This window comes from Phoca vitulina, unplaced genomic scaffold, assembly GCF_004348235.1.
Source record: "Phoca vitulina isolate PV1807 unplaced genomic scaffold, GSC_HSeal_1.0 scaffold2, whole genome shotgun sequence".
In the NCBI taxonomy this organism is placed as follows: domain Eukaryota; kingdom Metazoa; phylum Chordata; class Mammalia; order Carnivora; family Phocidae; genus Phoca; species Phoca vitulina.
The window spans coordinates 47,375,327-47,391,040 of record NW_022589705.1 but is presented as its reverse complement, the minus strand read 5'-3'; the positions used below and the strand labels follow the sequence as shown (position 1 = coordinate 47,391,040).

The 15,714-nt window shown below is 36.4% G+C and overlaps 2 protein-coding genes across 22 annotated transcripts in view; both read left to right on the top strand.

Moving 5' to 3' along the window:
* The window catches only part of SGIP1 (SH3GL interacting endocytic adaptor 1), a 199,283-nt gene extending 192,478 nt beyond the window's left edge, over positions 1 to 6,805 (top strand). For all 20 annotated transcript variants that reach the window (XM_032426797.1, XM_032426806.1, XM_032426802.1 and 17 more), the window contains one exon: positions 423 to 6,805. In XM_032426797.1, coding sequence (XP_032282688.1) covers positions 423 to 445 — 23 coding nt within the window. In that variant the 3' untranslated portion in view covers positions 446 to 6,805. The remainder of the gene's footprint in view (positions 1 to 422) is intronic.
* A 2,444-nt stretch (positions 6,806 to 9,249) lies between these two features.
* The window catches only part of TCTEX1D1 (Tctex1 domain containing 1), a 29,349-nt gene continuing 22,884 nt past the window's right edge, over positions 9,250 to 15,714 (top strand). Inside the window, exons 1-2 of one of the 2 annotated variants that reach the window (XM_032426770.1) lie at positions 9,250 to 9,781; positions 11,628 to 11,749. In XM_032426770.1, coding sequence (XP_032282661.1) covers positions 11,631 to 11,749 — 119 coding nt within the window. In that variant the 5' untranslated portion in view covers positions 9,250 to 9,781; positions 11,628 to 11,630. Of the gene's footprint in view, positions 9,782 to 11,456; positions 11,750 to 15,714 lie in introns of those variants that run through there. The other variant, XM_032426779.1, reaches the window with a different exon arrangement.

The window sequence follows — 15,714 nt, the reverse complement described above, 5'->3', positions numbered from 1 at the left end:
GAGTCTCCAACACTAGGGTGATTATACTTACCAATGACTTGTCAGGATAACTCCTGGTTCTTATGCCCGCTGCACTCATGTAATTATTAGTTATAACCCTTCCACTCTCAGAAATGACCCAGGTTATATGGTTACTCTTCTCCTAACAGGTTGGATTCCCACATCCAGAAACAAATCTCCCAACCTATCCTAAAACCCAAACCTCTGCAAAGTGTTCATACGTGGAAATGTGAAAAGGCAACTAGCTGGTCTGGGAAATTGAAAACTTAAGAAATTGTATATATTTTATACTAGTATTGCACCCCGTAAGATGCAGTATTTGGGTTCTAGGGGTAGGGCAGATAGAATAAAAATGTTGCCCATATCATAATCACATTATGGAACTACCAGGTAACCTGCTGATATGTTGTTTTGTTTTGCAGGAAAGTACTTGGCAGATAACTAATAAAATCTTATGCAAGGATTTGGAGGATTCATATAATGGAGAACTGTTGTATGAGAAACAGGTTTTAATTTTGGTTTGATGGAAACAAACCAAAATCTGCACTTGGGATATATCTGCTGGAAATGTCCATGACTTTCAGCAATGATTTCCCTCACACAATACCATGATGACCAGTCTTAACAGTATTTACTTCTAGGTGTAATATTGTTAATGGTTTTAAAATGTAATTATTGTATTTGTAAATTGTACTCATTCCAGTAAGGCAGTTAGACACTTGAGTTTTAGCATTTTACCATTCCTAAAATGGATGTAATTTAAACTGTGGTATGTAAATTTAATAGTAGTACTGTTGAATGGCACAATGCTTACAGAGGTAGATTGCATTTTGTCAATATATAAAATTTAAATATAATATTGATAGCTGTCATAAAGGGGGTGCCACATACAAAGAAAATTAAGTGGAACCAGAAAAAAAAAAAACTTCCTTTTCTTCAATCCTTAGTATGTTTTACTCTAGTGCTAAATAAAAATTCTATCTTCAGATATTTAGTGGGTTAAATTCAGAAACTATTTCAGAAAAAAAATTCTAAAGTTACAGCATATTCAAGAAGAGCATTAATTACCACTTTTTAAAAAGCTTTTTTTTCAAACTGCAAATTTCATAAAAATGCGAACTGTGTAAACAGGGCCTCTTATTTTTATAACTTGTGTAAAAAGGGAAAGCAATTCATATTTAAAGTTTAAGTATATGAAATTATAATCAAGAGTAAAGAAGATGTTGAAGTCTTAACTACTTCCCCCTCTCTCTGCAGTTTAACGAATGTGGAGATTGCTGAATAATATCAGATTAAAGCCAAAATTGTGATTTTAAAATTTCAAGACTTTCCATAGTTGAACTGCTGAACAACTTTTGCACAATTACTCTAAACAGTCTCTCCCATCTAGCATAGAGAATGGTACCACGTATCTTTCTCTTTACCTGCAGGAATCAAAATATTAAGACTAAAATTCAGAAGAAAAAATTAGTCCCCCGTTTAAGTCCAGAAGGAAGATTTTAATCATCATCATTTATATCGTTTGAGAAGGAAAAAAAAAGCTTTATAAATGAAATTCAATCCACATTATCGTGCAATAAATTTCCTTTTGGATAAGATTCATCGTATGTTAACTATAAATTTTTGCCATTCTCTGAGAATCAGAGAGTTATCAAAAATTTATGTCATAATTTCATTGTCGCAAGGTATAATTAAAATTGTAATTACTCGGTCTGGCCTCACAATGTGACTATTCAGAACGGAGAAGCACTTCTTCTGGGGTGGGTCTTGGTTGTAAAACTTTCCTCCTCTACTATCTGAAAACATGAAACTTCCTTTAAGTCATAGACCTTCTTTTAAACATGAACCAATTCTTATTCTAAGTTATACTATTAAATAACTGGAATTATTAAGCTGTTGTATTTATCATTAGTTGCTAAATTTTATTTTATGTTCACTTACATTTGACAAAGAATCGTTAGTCCCTTTAAATTTTAGAATCAAATTAAATTTTGTAAGTCTTACTTTTAAAATGAGATTGTGACTGGCAATTGTTTATAGTGGAACTTTTTAAATTAATATTTGTACTTCTCAATCAGTGCTTGCTACCAAGAGAATGTTCAAAATGATCTGTTTTACCTCAGAAGAATTCCTACTATTCAAACACTCTCAGTTGGCTCCCCAGACAGTCTGGTGTGGAAGTTTTTTGGACAAATTATTAATATACTCATTTTAAGTAAAGATATTCAATTTGATTTTGAAACCAAAATAGAAAATGCAAACTTTTAAATCCCACAAAACATGGGGAAACATCAAACACTGAAACCAATGGAGAGTAAGCAGCAGAAAATTGAGAATTATCCAGCATCCGAATATAAAAATGCATTTTTAAGTAATCAATTCATAAGGAAAACGTATTGAGGATTAACACGAAACATATTAAAAATGTGTAAATATTACTGGTTCTTATGTCTTGCTCTTTATATTTTATTTTATATAGTTCTAGAGTGAATTAGTAATTAAACACAAGGGTTTTTTTCAAAGAATAATTTTGTTGATATTGTAAAAATATAATTTAAAACATAGACTTCAATAATCTCTAACATTATTCAAACATTTCCAGGAACTAAATTTGACACTATGAAGATCTCTTATGATCCCTTAGCTGATTTTGTGAAACAGAATGGAGGTCATTGGCTTCATAATTATTAAACTTTCAATAAACAGAACCTCAATAGAGAAGATATCCCTTCTCCTTTCAGAAAAATAGGTCAAATAATAACACAATAAACTCATATCAGGGCTTTAGATTTTGGTAGGTTTTTTTTTTTTTTTAATCTTGTAGTTTACAATCTCCTCTTATACCCGTATGCATAGTACTGTACAATAAGAGTTCATACTAGGAAAAAAGATCCTAGACAATGCAAGGGTCTCTACTATATATTAAAAAAAAAATTGTCAGGTTCATTATCAATTCCTAAAACAGAACAAAATGGGCAAGTACATATTAATATTTTCAATACCAGGGGTGAAAATAAAGAGTTCTCATTAACCAGAACACCATTTCTTGAGATTTATGATTTTAAAAGTTTCTGTTCTAACAAGATAGAAAGTATGAATGATATTGCTTTATTTTGACAACATGAAAAGTATGTTTTTCTTTTTAAATAAATTCCATATTTTCTTGATATTTTGAAAAATAAATTCTTGTTAAGAATTAGTCTGAATTTTACCATAGTTGGAATTTATAATTCCTAAGAATTAAATTTTTAATTATTTTTAAAGCTCTGTTCTTCTCTACACCTACAGAAAAATGAAAATTCACTGTATGGTATTTGGGAATCTATTTCACCTAGAAAGAAAGAATGTCCACGTTTCAAATGGTTTTGAATGAATAGAGATGTTTTATTTTTGCTTTTATGTATTTTTACTCAATCTGCAAAGTGTTTGAGGCAATCATAACACATATTTTCATTTCTAAATCTTCTTTTCAAAGAAGCCTGGTGACTACATTAACCTTATCGCTAACTGCTGTTGTGTGACGTTGGACAAATCACTGCCTTTCTCAGTTTCTCATCTTTAGAATGAGGGATTGGGATTGCCAGTGATTTTCAAGTTTTTCTTAACAGCAGGACTTTTTTCTACTAAAATTGCATGTGGAATCCTGTTCGGTAAAACAGCTCAAAACAATGATGGAGTTCCTGCAGCAGTTTAGATCTGGGCGCCCCAACCCCACCCCAGTAGGATTTAAACACCGTCATAACACACCAGCCACCTATAAAATTTCTCCCACCTCTGAAGTTCCACGATTCGACTAGATCAGATAGATCCACTGTGGCGGCTTCATAAGAAAACTTGTAAAATCACAGTAATTGACTGATAGATAATAAAAATTTACATTTACTTGAGTGCTTACCATATACCAGTCACTACAGATATTAGCTCATTTAATCCTCATAGCAACTGAAAAGTTAAGTACTCTTTGTGATTCCTATTTCACAAATGATGACATTGAGGCTTAGAGTAATTAATTTCCCCCAAGTGACATAGCAGCGGGAAGTAACCCAATTGTCTTGACTGCAGAGGGGGCCCCTGACCAGTTTTGCTTGTTCATTCTGGGAAATAAACTCTTCTATTTTATTTTACTATACATACATCATTTGAATCCCAAGGTTAACGGTGCTATGAAAAATTAGTATCAAAATAAGGATAATTCCAATAGCAAAATTGTTGGAAAAGGGTATGTTTCTCAGAGTATGACTTGTGGACCACTTGTATTAACATACATTTAAAAGGGCAATGATTTTGGTTCAGTCACCACTATCCCAGAGCCTAGACGATAGCAGGAATCAACAAGTTTATATTGAATGAATAAATCTCTAGGGATGGAGTTTAGGAATGTGTATTTTGACAAGCACCCAAAATCTGAGAACCACTGCCCTAATAGACCTCTGAGGTCCTTCTTAGTTATGACATTATATCAAATTTTAAACATTAAATTGAAAGTTGACTATCATTTTTCTAGTGAGTTTATTTTTTCACTCAGTCCATTTAACTTTCTCCAATCTTAAAAAAAAAAAAAAAAAAAGATTCAGGGCTTTTTCTAGGAAAATCCCTATCTTTTCCTTAAAGTTCTCCTGTCATGCTATCTAGTCTCAGAGTGGCCTGAAATGCATTCTCTCGTTTTCGTATTTCTGTCCTTTTCATCAATGTCTTAAAAGACCTAGAGAAGCAGTAGGCTGATTGCAAGCTGTCTCTCACTGCAAATACAAAGTCCCAATAAATGTCTCCCTCCTTGCAAGAGACACTCAGATGGATATGTAGATTGTGAGCTGGCCCTATTTCTCTTGTAGACCTTTGAATTGGATGCTTTATAAGCATGGACCAGTGTCATTCTAGAAGAGTTGCACCAATCATTTTTATTTTTCCTTTATTTTTTTTCATAATAATCACAGCTGTCAATTAAATTTGAATGACACAGTAAAATATATAGATATCTACTAAGAAGATGAGTTTGTTGAGTTTTGCTTTTTTTTTTTTTTAAGCTTTCTTTTTTCCTTACAGATTATGCATTCAGCAAAATCCCATTCAGTCTAAAAGTACTCATTTTGCCACATGGTTTTCTGACCAGCAATTTTTTTTAATGGAAGCAAAATTTTTTATGATATTAAAAGGAGGATGACCTCTAAATATCGCTTGAAAAGTTAATATAAGTAAGAATGATGTTTCCTTGAAATAAGTCAAATTAAGTTGCTGATATGAATGTACAAATCGATCTGTGTTACACTGATTGAAGAAAGTGTTCTGATGATCCACCCCACCACTTTTAACTGTGTGCACTTCTATTAGGAGGCTTTATTGGATTTTCCTGCTTCTTTTGTGTTTGGTTTTTTTTTTTTTTTCCATTTGGCAAACAACATCTAAATGCGATTCCCTCACTCATGAATTAAACATGCCTGCCATTACATTACTTTTTGTGCATGGAATGTATGGAGGGAAAATGAGGTAGAAATCCAATATTTAAATCTCCAAATATTAACAAACAACAACAAAAGAAAACCCACTAGCTTTTCTCTGGGTCATTGCTTTGATGTTCTGTCATCTTCTGTAGGCTAAAGTTGCAATTTTAATATCTAATTCAAATTGAAAATTTCTTTTTGACGGAAAGTCAAATTTTAGGGTCTCTTGAGTTGACTGTGGTCGGATCTCCTGACTTCCCCTCATGTTTAATATTTGATCTCTATCCTAAATGAGTATTCTTGTGAGAGAAGGCACCTCCTTACTGACATTCACCATAAGTATAATAATTTATTCTCTAGGTATAACTTCTAAAGTTATTTTTCCTTGACTTACAGTATTTTTGATTGCCTCCTTCTATCCCTAGGGTGGTAGGTTGCTTATTCTAAATACACCTTTAACCTTATAAGAAAAGATGTTTCAATGAGAAGCAAATATATTTTTATGTGTCCCTTAATGCCTAAAAGAAAATAATTAAAGGATACTTCTGCATTCACCTATATTCCAGTATTTTCCAAATCATGTCCAAGTCTACTGTTATTCACAAATGTTCACTGTGTCCTGAGAATATATGATCCTATGCCATAGTCCCCACTCCTCAGACATTTGATAATAAAGGTTAGTGTTTTAATGAAGCTTAAGAAAGTTATTAAATCACATAAACACTTTTTTTTTTTCTAAACACACCTTGAAGAAACTTTAGAAAAGCTTTCCTGTAACACCAGCTTACATATCCTTCAAGAACCACAAATAATACAACCAGGAATGTTTTGAAAGGATGCTTCTGGGTTTTTGTTTAACTTTAAGAAAAATTCCTGCCATTTCAAATGATTTAATATCATCTTAAATTTCATTAGTATATCTTAGTGAATTTAACTTTATCACCTAAAATATTCAAAATAAAACAACAATGTTGTTTTAATATTTTAATTTTTTAAGTATTATTTTTAAGGTCTGCTCCTATGACCAGCACATCAGGCCACCATCTGTTGAAAACAATCCAAATTTTTTTACAGAATGAAATTTAAGAAATTGAATCATGATAAATGAACGCTGACCGCATTTTTACATAATCTTGTTAGAAACTATATGAAAAACATTTTTAAATGAGAGGGATATATTATTTAGCAAAGATTTTGCAGAACCCTACACTCTATTAATGAACATTTCACAGTTCTTTTTTGCTATGCCTTATTCTGCAAATCAATTGTTTTTACACAAAGTCAGCAAAATTCCTTTAAAAAAATTCCTGGACAAACTGATTCAGAGTAAAGCTGAATCACTTTACATTTCTCCAAATATAGCTCAATTTTTAATTCATTCAGAGGTTGTGAATTGGCTTGATAGATAAGCCATTTATCATTTTAAATATTCCATTGAATGAGTATATCATGCAAATGTTAATTCCATCTCATTTGTTCAGTTATATATTACTTCATTGACATTTTCTCTCCTTTTCTTATTTTTGACAAAACAAATGCTTAGTGTTATTCATACATGCATCATTACTTCAAACTATTTTAATAATACACCAAATGACTACCACTGGGATCACTGTCCCAAGGTCCAAAGCCAGATTTTTTTCTTTTCCTTGTGAGAGATGATAGGATGATAATTCTTATAGCTGTGTTGACTTTGCAGTTCTGTATTGAATTCTTGCTTTGTTCAATGGAGGTGCGTGAAAGAGATTGGCTCCTGTCTGATCTGTCTGTTTCTCTCTCAATCTAAGAGAGTTGGAAAATTGCTCCTGATTATTTTTTCTTGAAAAAGCCAAGTGTTGGTATATTTATGATGATATGCTAATCTTATCTCTGAGCAGAGTTCACTACAGGCCAAGCAGTCCTTTATGGAGCTGGCTTTTTTAACTGTTTGAATATTATTGGGTTTCAATATACAAATACTTTTTTTTAAATTTTTCACTTCGTGTAGAAAAAAAAACCTCTATGAATGAAATGATCAAGTTTTAATTTTCATGCCTCCTAAGTGGCATTCATTTTTTTTTTCTTACTTTAACGTTCAGAGAAACTAGGAAAAGAATCTCAGAGAAATTTTGCTGTGTTTCTAGAGGTAATAAAATTCCATCCGTTGTCTTTCTTAAGAAAAATGCTGTTAGTGTATCCTTTAATCTGACTTGGTGGTAGCCTTTATTCAGAACTCCCCATGATCTTTGTAGCGACAGTAAACTGAATTTCTTCATGACCTTGTACGGAGTATATATAATTTCACAGAATTCCTTGAGCATAACATATTTATAAAAGAAATTGTGAGTTAAAATACTCACATATTTAAAATATTTTTTAAATCTAGTTAAAATGTTGATGCCTGGCTCTTTTTCCTACATGTGTAATTCAACAGAGAGTACTTTTATTCTCATAGCCATTACTGCTTTGTCTATGATGAAAGGTTTATTGCTTCTGTGCTGTGCTCAAGAAAAAAACCAGCAAAAGAAGCAAGGGTTCACTGCCGCAAAGCTGTTGACATGGTGACATGAATGTATAGTATTGACTTATGGAAGATAATCATGAGAACATTTTAACGTTACTTGCCTTATGAGTTAGAAAAGGTGTGGATATCATTTTTTTGTAAATAATGATTTTTACAAATGTTTTTTCCTTCATAATTTTCCCAATCACCCATTTCACAAAATTCTGAATATGCAATTATTTATCATGACACATTACTGCAACTAGGGTTCCCGTTTCAGAACAAACTTTAATTATACATGAGATCAAGACGAAATATCTAAAGTAAGTTGTTATTTAAATGTGATTTTTTTTTTCTGGAAAATAAATGAAAAATGTAAAAATAAACTGAGTTGTGAACCTCTTTTATCACCAGTCTCTTGAAATTTTACCCATATTTCTGGAAAATTTTACTGCATGTTTGGGGTGAGCAAAGCGGGCGAAAGGTTTGGCAGAGTGCAAGGGCTTTAGAGTCGGACAGATCCCAGCTCCGTAATTTAACTACAGACTTGAGCATGTTACTCAATGATTCTTCATCCTTATGTTTAAGAAAATGGAGTTACTATCCCCTTATCATATGGTCAATGAACAGATTAAATGAGATAATCTTTACCAATCATCTAATCAGTCCTACCTACTAGGTAGTAGATATTCAATAAACAGTCCTTTCCTTTTCTTATTTTTCTGTGAATAGGGATTGGGATGGGGCCAGAACACTTTAATGCTCTTTCTCCAACTCTGTCCTAACTCTTAGTGGCTCTACTGTTATCCCAGTGTATTGCTCCTGTCAGCTAATGCTAACTGCACTGAGTACCCATCGAGGGACCGGAGCCAAGCTAGGGACTTAGAGGCATTGTTTTATTTCTAACTGGCGATTGCCCACTACCTAAGGGTCCTTTCAAAGGGTTGGACTTACTTGCTTTGGGTTGGGGGAGGGGTCCTGGGGTTAATTATTAAGGAGGAAGGGCCTATTAGATATGTCAGGTAGATCTTCGAGGCCAAACAGCCTCCATTTCAAAGCTTCTTGAACTTTAAGCGATTGGGAAAAGAGCTGTTAAGGAAGGTGAAGGAGCCCCGTTTGTATGTTTAGGAGATAATCCTGTGCGCGGCACGGGGCCCTGGGCGTATTATTTAATATCTCAGAATCTCAATTTTCTCTACTGTAAAGGGAGAACAACCCTTCCCTGACCGAGTTGTTGGGACAACTAAATAAAACGAAAACTGTTTGCCAGCATCTGGTAAATACAAGCTCTCAATAACTAGCCTTATGATCACGCTTCTGTACCTTGGAGCAGGCTGGTGGGAAGTAGGGTCTGGGGTCTGGGAAAGGGAAGAGGAGCTCTACTTTCTCTTTGTGCCTCAGATTTCCTGTCCCAGGAAACCGCAGTACTTCCCACTCCTGCCCCTGACATTTAGGGGAAAGGAACTGGATGAGGGAACACGGGGCTGCGCCTTGAGTCCCTATGGCCTCCTCGCAGCAGGATGAACCGGTTCCCGCCAGCTCCCGGCCACTCCAGGGCACAATCGGGCTCAAGGCGGCGCCCTCTGGGCAGGGACGATGAGATCCTTACATCCTTAAGGCGGCTCAGAGGACCACGCAGCTACTGTGTCCGCTCCGGGAGGGGGGGGGACGACTCTGTTTGAGGAGGTCACCCTGGAGACCAGGCGCAGAGCACAAGGGGAGTGAGTGAGCGGGCGGCCGCAGGCAGAGGGAGCCCCGGGAGGAGGGAGCCTTGCCCTGCGGCGCCCGCTCCCCCAGTGAGCGAGCGCGAGGTCCAGGAGGTCCCCGGCGGAGCCCCACGGCAACTCCAGCGCTGCTGAAGGTAAGTGCGCCCTCTCCACAACGGCGCGGGGTGGGAGCTGAGAAGAGGGAGACGCCGCAAGTTCCAGGGTTGCGTGGGGCTGCGGAGGGAGGGCCCTGTGGTAGGAAATGGCCTGTCTGCCTGGGCCATGAGCTCCCTGACCCCCACGCCTCCTCCCCCCGACAAATAAGAAATAGTGGCCCCAAATTTGGGAACTGCTAGTGACTCCTGGCCTTTGGTAGCGACCCCTGCCCCCTACCACTCACACCACCACCACCACCACCACCACCACCACCGACTTGCTGCCTGTCTGAGCTTAAGAGTGATGCCCAGTGCAGAGCTGGCCAGCTTGTTCTGCTCCTGGAGCAGCGTGAGTCCCGAGCAGTCTTCTGAGGCCAGACAACACTGGGCGACCGCACCCCTGGGGACCTCTAGGTTCCAGCTCTGGAAACCAGGGAGCAGACCAAGATCTATCTATGTCACTTTGGATCAGAACCTGAATGACCCACTTAATCAGTCTCAGTGTGTCCTACCACACACATAGACACACGTAGACACTCACATTCATTATATATAGACATACACACAGGCACTCATACACACAAGCACACACAGAGACACATACACACTCACATTCACAGACCCTAATATACTCAAAAGCACACACACCAAGATGCACACATACATTCAGTACACATCACACACAAAGGCTGACACGCAAACACACACACAGGCACACACCCCTTTGGGTGCACAGATAATCCATCATTCCTACACACAGGTGCACGCACGGGTACACAGAGGCCCACACTTATATCCATGTACACAGAGACTCATACACACAGCCTCACGCACTCATGGGGACACACTCGTACCCACACAGGCACCTACCCGCAGACACACACACACAAACACAGGGATGTGCACACTCATGTAGACACTCTCTCACATAGGCCCACAATCACACACAGGCACACACTCACACACACACTCCTCACTGCCTCCCTTCCAACACACAGTACCTCTGCCATCCTGTGTGCCCTCCAGAACCCTTTGCTTCTCTCCGCCCTGACACTGATCACACCGAGGTTTTAGATTGTGCCCTTGTCTGCCCCACCCACTCAACGCCGGCCCTTGAAGGCAGGGACTTTTAGTTCTGTTTTAGTGTCTAGCACAGAACTTCCTTGTGCTCTCAGATTTACAGATTATAAAATAATTTAAGGGAATATCTAAATTTGTATGTAGGCAATAGGGAAGTAGACTTACAGTCTGAATTCTGAGAAGTCCGTTGCTACTACCAGCTTTTTTGACAAGCATTTGGGAGAAGGAAGTAGGTTTTCTAATAAAATACTTTGTTACAGGTTAAGTTCTTTGTGCTCTTTACAAAGTAAGTCACTGTTGCTTGAAAAAAATACCCTTTGGGGAAGACAGTTTTAATTTTTCAAAGTAAAGCAGCAACAACAGCAAATATTAATTAGCAAACTTTTATCAAGATTAATTTGGGGGGAGGGCAGTAAAAAATATTGCTTTCGGGTGTAGAATCTGTCTTTCTTCTACACAAGGCTATCTTTTCTCAGTGACTTAACCTCTTCTGCTATTAAGCATTTTGCCACAGCTTAACATCTGCTTATGTGAATTATATACTATTGCATAGATAAAAGTTATCAGAGTTATCAATTATTCCAATTATACTGACCAGAATAACAACATCTCCTAAAAATCACTGTTAGGGAAACCACACTTCCCCATTCAAAAAATGGTAGAAGAATTATCTGTGTTTTTTAAACTAGAACGAGTCTCTGTGTTATATTCACTAAAATATTTTTAGATCTTTTGTCTGCTATTTTATAGAAGTTGTTTTCCATAGGTTATGATGATGTCAGAAATTGCTAAAGACAGAATGGCACATTCAGTAAGGAAAAGGGGGAGTGTGTCTTCTTTAAGTGGTCGTGAATTCCGGCAGAAGGAACTTCACGGGAACACCAAAAAGTGAGTAACTGAATGTCTAATTCAGTTATTGAATAACCAGCGCATAGTGCTTATTGGAAGAAAAAAAATGTCCTTTGGGACATAAAAAGGAAGAAAATGGGCAAGTACATATTGGGTCATCTCTTGGGGCTATATTTTAAAAAAGAAAGGAAAAGAGAATGAGAAAATCTAAGTGTTCTGTTGATTCCAGCAGCATTTTGTACTATTTCAAAGAGCACCCCCAAAAAATCATCTACCCAAATGAAATGCCATATGCAGTGTGGACCAGCTACTTCTTACACATCTCCTGAATTGTTTTACTCAGTATCACATAAATGCATAGATTTTGCATTTTATAATCTCTTTCTCTTTATATATAGGGTATATATATATATATATATATATATATATATATATATATATACATATTGCATTTAGCATTATTTTATACAAATTTTGTAATGTATTTTCAATAGTTTTCACCATTTCCTTTTAAATGGCTGCATAATATTTTGTCAGTTTATAATTCTGGGTTAGTTCCCATGCCCCAATTCTTGGGCATTTTCAGTTTGTTTCCACTTTTTTTCTTTTTCACTATATAATAAGTTTCTGCTTGTTTTCTTCCCAGAAATATAATTAGTGGGTTGAAGGGTAGGAAGTACATTTTTTTGGCTCTTGCTACATACTGCATTTGCTCCCTTAAAAAGATTAATTAATTTTTAATACTTGCATAGCATTTATTTTTGACTGCCATTGCGAAGAAAGCAAAACAAAATATCTGATGCAGAGGTTAATAAACTTATATAATAATCTTTCCTTCTTAACAATTTCCACGACATTGAAGGGTGTGGAAGGATGGGCAGCTGGAGCTGGTATGTCCTATGGAGTGGAGACCAGAAAAACTGGAATAGATTTACATTAGAATTCTGACACTAAATCTTTCTACTCTCCACTCTCAGAGTGTATTAATGTACTTAATTAAAATTTGACTTTCCAGCCCTGATGTTTGTGGATTACAAATACAACCTCTTTTACAGATAGGAAACGTAAAGGAGTAGCAATCCCAGCCAATGTCAGAACCAAAGCTGAGAGAAAAATTAATCTCTGCAACTTTTGCTTCTGAACTTAAGCCATTTTGGCCTCTATTTCCAATATTTAAGGGCAAAAGTTCTTTTTAAAATTATTTTAAAATAATTGTTAGCTTAAATTCAACTTTTTTCCAAGAAAATATTTATAATAATAGTCTGACATAAATCATGTTTCTGTGATTAAAAAAAAAAACTGCTCTCATCTAAAGACTCACTTGTCATTCCTATTTGCATCATTTTCATCTACATCTTCCCTTTCAAAGCAAATTAGAAAGTAATTTAGAATCAGAACATGGCCAAATTTGAATAATTAGAGAGCTCTCTTTTTTAATTGATGAAATATAAATACAAATTAAAAGTAACAAAAATTCAGAAATCGTGTTACCAACACATGAGGATAGATTTTTCACGGACAAATACATTTAAGTGATCATTTCATTGATTTATTTCAAAGTTAGAAATTCGGACTCTCAGAACATTCAGAATGAATCCTCTACTTGAATATTTTTTTTCTTAGAAAGCAAATAACCAGCTTCCAAATACCATTGCAGTACAGAGGCCATTTGGGAGGCTGCCTCCTCAACTCTAACTCCGACTTACTTCTAAGGTCTTCAGCACTGTCTGGGACCAGACTTTGTGAGTGATTCTCCTTCATGAAATGAGTCTTCGCTTAGCAGAAAAATTCTGAAAGTTCAATGGTTATCAAACGAAGGCATCGTTTTGACATTGCAGTGTTTTTTTTAGATTTTTTTTTTTTTTTTTTTTTTTTAAAGATTTTATTTATTTATTTGAGAGAGAGAGAATGAGAGACAGAGAGCATGAGAGGGAGGAGGACATTGCAGTGTTTTATGGAAAAAGCATATACCTTTCTTTTCAAAGTTATTTAAAAACAATTTTTTTAAAAGATTTTATTTATTTTTTTGACAGAGAGAGAGACAGCGAGAGAGGGAACACAAGCAGGGGGAGTGGGAGAGGGAGAAACAGGCTTCTTGCTGAGCAGGGAGTCCAATGCAGGGCTCAATTCCAGGACCCCGGGATCATGACCTGAACCGAAGGCAGAAGCTTAACGACTGAGCCACCCAGGCGCCCCTAAAAACAATTTTTGACTAGATCAATTTCGATAGTATAAAACCTATCCTGAAATATACCGAGGACCAAATACATCATCTCATTTAATAGCCCTAGCATTAATCCTACTAGGTGGACCTCATTCTTACCATTTTACCATGAAATAACTGAGGCTTACGGGTCAAGGAACGATTTAGTGACAGGAGAGGGTCCTAAAGCATGAGTAAGGCATATAGGGTTCAGAGATCTTTGCCTACTTCTCTAGTGCTGTGTTCTCCACTATCCTGCTTGCGTCTTACTCTCTGGCCATACTCAACTTCCACATTTATAATCCTTCAGTGCTCTGTCTTGCCTCCAGCCATTGCCCCATGTTGCTTTCCCATGGGATACCTTTGTCTGGACTGCTCTTCTTACACTCTGGCTTCCTTCTCCTCCTCAGGATTTAGCTCCAGCTCCACCTTTCTAGGAAGCTCTCTCAACTACTCAAGTACAACCACTTCCACTTCTGGATGGGTTGGATGTTCTTTTCTGTTCCTGCTGCTTTTCTCTTCTACATGCTACTGTATTTGGCTGTTTTCATGTCGGTCTCTCTTGTTAGATTGTGGACTTATTTGCCTTTATAGCAGTAAACACACTGATAAGGAAGGCAAAGAAGAGTAGGACGTAGACCTACTTGGAAAGCCACTTCTTGGGTGTGGTGTAAGATCGGCATAGATTCAGCCCTCCAGTCTTGGTTTCTATGTCTACATCGTTTTACAGTAGTAACTAGTTCTTTTTTTTTTTTTTGGTTCTATTTTATTTTCATTTTTTTTTTATTATGTTACATTAATCACCATGATGTAGTAACTAGTTCTTTACATTGATCCCTAGGCATAATGGATATCCCAAGTGCCTTCTGTATTACAAAAGGAAGATTGAATTTATATTCAGTATAATTACTGTTAATTGTTTTTAGGGCTGGACCTTTTTTATTTAAATCATGTTTTTTTTAGGGCGCCTGGGTGGCTCAGTTGGTTAAGCGACTGCCTTCGGCTCAGGTCATGATCCTGGAGTCCCTGGATCGAGTCCCGCATCAGGCTCCCTGCTCGGCAGGGAGTCTGCTTCTCACTCTGACCCTCCCCCCTCTCATGTGCTCTCTCTCATTCTCTCTCTCTCAAATAAATAAATAAAATCTTAAAAAAAAAAAAATCATGTTTTTTTTATTATAATGTAATTTTTATGTTTTAGTCTTAAAAGAAGAAACATCTTAAGCTGGATCTTACTCTCCCAGCATCATAACTGTGAGAATGTCGGCATATTTCTTTTTATACCTTTCTAGTTGTCGTCATATTTCATCTATAATTTTGAATTTTGTTTGATTTTTCACTTAAATAATTGATAGTAATAAGGCTGAAAATAGCTAACATTTATTGAGCCCTCACTGTGACCTCATTTAAGTCTCACAGAAGCTCTGTAGCAGTGGGTGACAAACTATGGCCCAAGGGCCAGGTCCAACCTGTTTTTGTATGGTCCCCTAGCTAAGTATGGTTTTTACGTGGTTGAAAAAAATTTTTTAATAATATTTTTTGTCCTGTGAGTATTAATAAAAATGCAAATTTCAGTATCCATCAATAAACTTTTATTGGAGCACAGCCATGCCTATTCATGTATGTATCATCTCTGGCTGCTTTCACACTATAGAGTGGAGTGGTTGCAGTAGAAACCATAGGATCCACAAAGCCAAATATTTGCTTGATGGCATTTTACAGAAATGTTTGCTGACCCTGCTCTCTAGGATAGATGCTATGATCATCCCCATTTTACAAAGGAAGACACAGAAGCCTAGAAAGG